Raw genomic sequence first — 2,839 nt, 5'->3', positions numbered from 1 at the left:
CCTTTCAGAGCCATCGCAATGAGTCGGATGAAGCACATGCATTCCCTCTCGACTTTGTTGCTCACGGTATAGTTCGACAAGATCGGTGCCCTGCAAACACCTCAAGGCGTACGGGCCAGGAGCTGTGATACCTTAGAGACAAGACAATAGGACACAGGCATTTGATCCGATAACCTATCGGCGTATGCACTTGCACATCACTGAGGCCGAGATGTTTAGATCACCATCAACAGCGCAGGTTTAGCTCGTAACACTCCTTCACTGAGCATCAAAACAACGCGGATGACACGGGGGGAGTTCAGAAGCCACGACCCATTCACCCAAGGTGAAATGAATCCTAAGTCGAAAATGGCCGACTCACTTGCACAAATACCGCGCTCAACCAGCTATGAAGCAACTAGAAAAGTCGCTCTACCTTGAACAGTTCAACCATCTTAAGCAAAACGAAGGAAGTGCACAGATACAAAAAAGAAGCGGAAATAAAGCAGAAATGGAGTTTCAGGAAGCACTTACTGGTCTAATGACAACATGCACTGGGTTGGTCCCAATCCTCGCACTCGAGGTCCCATCGAACCTCTGCGTCCTCGTCGAAGATATCCCTAGAGTGCTCAGAGAGCTCGAGGAGACACTGAGAGATCTCCAAGAAATACCTCGGGAGAGAAGGGAGACGGTGGAGGTCCACCACTTGCTGGTTGTGCTGGCATACGGCATGTTTGAGCTCTCTCGGCTTGATGCAGCACTCCATGCTCTTGGGTACTTTGGCGATCAGGAGCCAAGTACGGAAGATAAAAAGGAACGGAACATGAATGTGTTGTGGGACGTCAAGATGACCTTGGCAGAGTTTTGGGAGTATGTCAAGAATCTCAGGACCATCTTGGTCAGGTGAGTTTGTCCGCAAGAAGTCTGGTTCCAATTTTTGCTGATATTCTCCAGCGAATCCCAATCCGAGCGTGTTTGGAGCAAGAACAAGCTGGACAGAGAGCTCCAAGCAGTTCTTCGACGCCCTAACCATGTGTCGAGTCGTCTTAGAACCATAGACCTGTGGATGGAGGACGGACAACGATACGGCAACGGCGGTTGGAATAGGGCGTTCACTGATGTAATGTTAGACCCAACTTTAGATCCCCCGATTGTGCCTAGCAGAGTGGCTGCCATAAGATCTCAGTTCGACCCAGAGTCAGGCTACCAGCCAGTGCGTAACAATCTCAACCAACCGCTTTCAAGATCGTCGGACCCGAGATGGTCATCTCAGGCAAGAGATACAGCGCGTGTACTGCTCTCTGATATCTCGGGCGTTGAGGACATCAGTCTTCCCATCTACCGGGAGGACCTGAGTAACGAGGCCAACTACAGATTCAGTAGCGCGCCTCGTAGATCAAGACCAAATTACCTGGACATTGCGGATGCGCCGGGGATACGAGAGATTGCTCAATCATCGCCTTGGCAACCACGGTAATGAGAAGAACGACGGATCAGGCATGAGATGGATTGCTGGTCGCAAGGTAAAGGCAGGAACGCGATGCTGGGGAGGGACATATCCGAAACGCAGCCATTGCTGTGGAATGAGAAGGTGTGGTTCGTAACATGGCGGGCTGCGGATGAAAAAAAAAGGATGACGGAATGTGGCAGGGTGAGATTACGGGGGAAAAGATGGAAGAACCATCGATAACGCGCATCAACGGCTCAGTGGTGTGAAAAATGCAGACGTGTGAGCCGTCGGGGATAGTGTTGTTGAGGGCTTCGAAGGAGATGTCTGAGAAGCATTAGTCCATGCCACAACTCATAGCTTCTCCGAAAGTAACTCACCATGGTCTGCTGTGAACTGTAGATGCTCATTGACACCCCACTCGAGAGCAGGAGAGCCTCTTGTCAAGGGTCAAACTCGTCAAATAGCTCAAGACCCTCAACCTTTCTTGGCCTGCCTGATGATTTCGGCGATCTGTGCGCTGGACTTAAGAGTGAACCCCGGCGATAGCATCACCTCAGTGCTACACTGATACCACCATACGGAATAGGTATCTCAGCTGGAAGCTCCGATGGGTTAGCGCCATTTCCACAAAGCCTATCCTCGGAGAATAGCGCCCTAGCGGCATGTAGCGAGCAGGCAAGTGTGCGTGCCAAGGGCAAGAGCCTCTTCCGATAGCGTTGTTCGGAGTCTCGTCTTTCACTTTCTGTCAGCGAGACTCTTTAGGTATGGTACAACTGCAACCATGTCATTCAGGTACTTAGCAGACACCAGCTATGAGCCTTTCCTTTTCTTCACGTGAGTAAATCGCCAAGCCCAGCCTCGGTTCGGCTCCGAGTGCCCGGTCGGACCGGTCGGTGGAATTTCGTAGTGTAGGTAGTGTAGCATTCATCGAGATGTCGCAATCACCACCACCCTTCCGAAATGTCGTGTCGGCACATGCGCTCGATTGACATGGCGTAATGTCGCAGTTGTACAGTACTGTAGTAGTGTATCTGTATGTATCGTGTTACCTATGTCATGTACTGTATCTCGTTTATCAGATGCAAATCCCCATAGCGGAGTCTCCTGGGGCGACCACCACGCGTGGAGACGGCTGGATCCTCTCAGCGACCCCAGAAAGAGCCCTGAAAATTTCGGAGCAGCCTCCCGAAAACGGCTTGGGCTGACTATCGTGGGGATCGGCCCGAGTTGCACACGGCTAGCGCGAGTTCCACCCTTCCACGAGTTCCGTCATTTCCATGTGGATACAAACACAATCCAGGCACCCGGTCCTGAGCCTCTAGCCGAGCAAGCTGACCAAGAAAAAAACGGATGCCCTCGTGGCGGAATACCAATCTCCGGCTTGACCAGAGCCCCAAGCGCGCAACGGTT

General features: G+C 51.8%; 1 protein-coding gene across 1 annotated transcript; it reads left to right on the top strand.

The window, feature by feature from the left end:
* Nucleotides 1–490: 490 nt before the first annotated feature.
* Nucleotides 491–1,456, top strand: NCU05698 (hypothetical protein; the record flags this gene model as incomplete). Its single annotated transcript, XM_957967.1, has 2 exons — nt 491–882; nt 934–1,456. 2 exons carry the CDS (start codon nt 491–493, stop codon nt 1,454–1,456), a joined length of 915 nt encoding a protein of 304 aa, XP_963060.1.
* Between the last annotated feature and the right edge of the window lie 1,383 nt (nt 1,457–2,839).

This window comes from Neurospora crassa, linkage group III (genome assembly GCF_000182925.2).
Source record: "Neurospora crassa OR74A linkage group III, whole genome shotgun sequence".
In the NCBI taxonomy this organism is placed as follows: Eukaryota; Fungi; Ascomycota; class Sordariomycetes; order Sordariales; family Sordariaceae; genus Neurospora; species Neurospora crassa.
The sequence above is the reverse complement of the archived record's forward strand: the minus strand, read 5'-3'. Positions and strand labels throughout refer to the sequence as shown.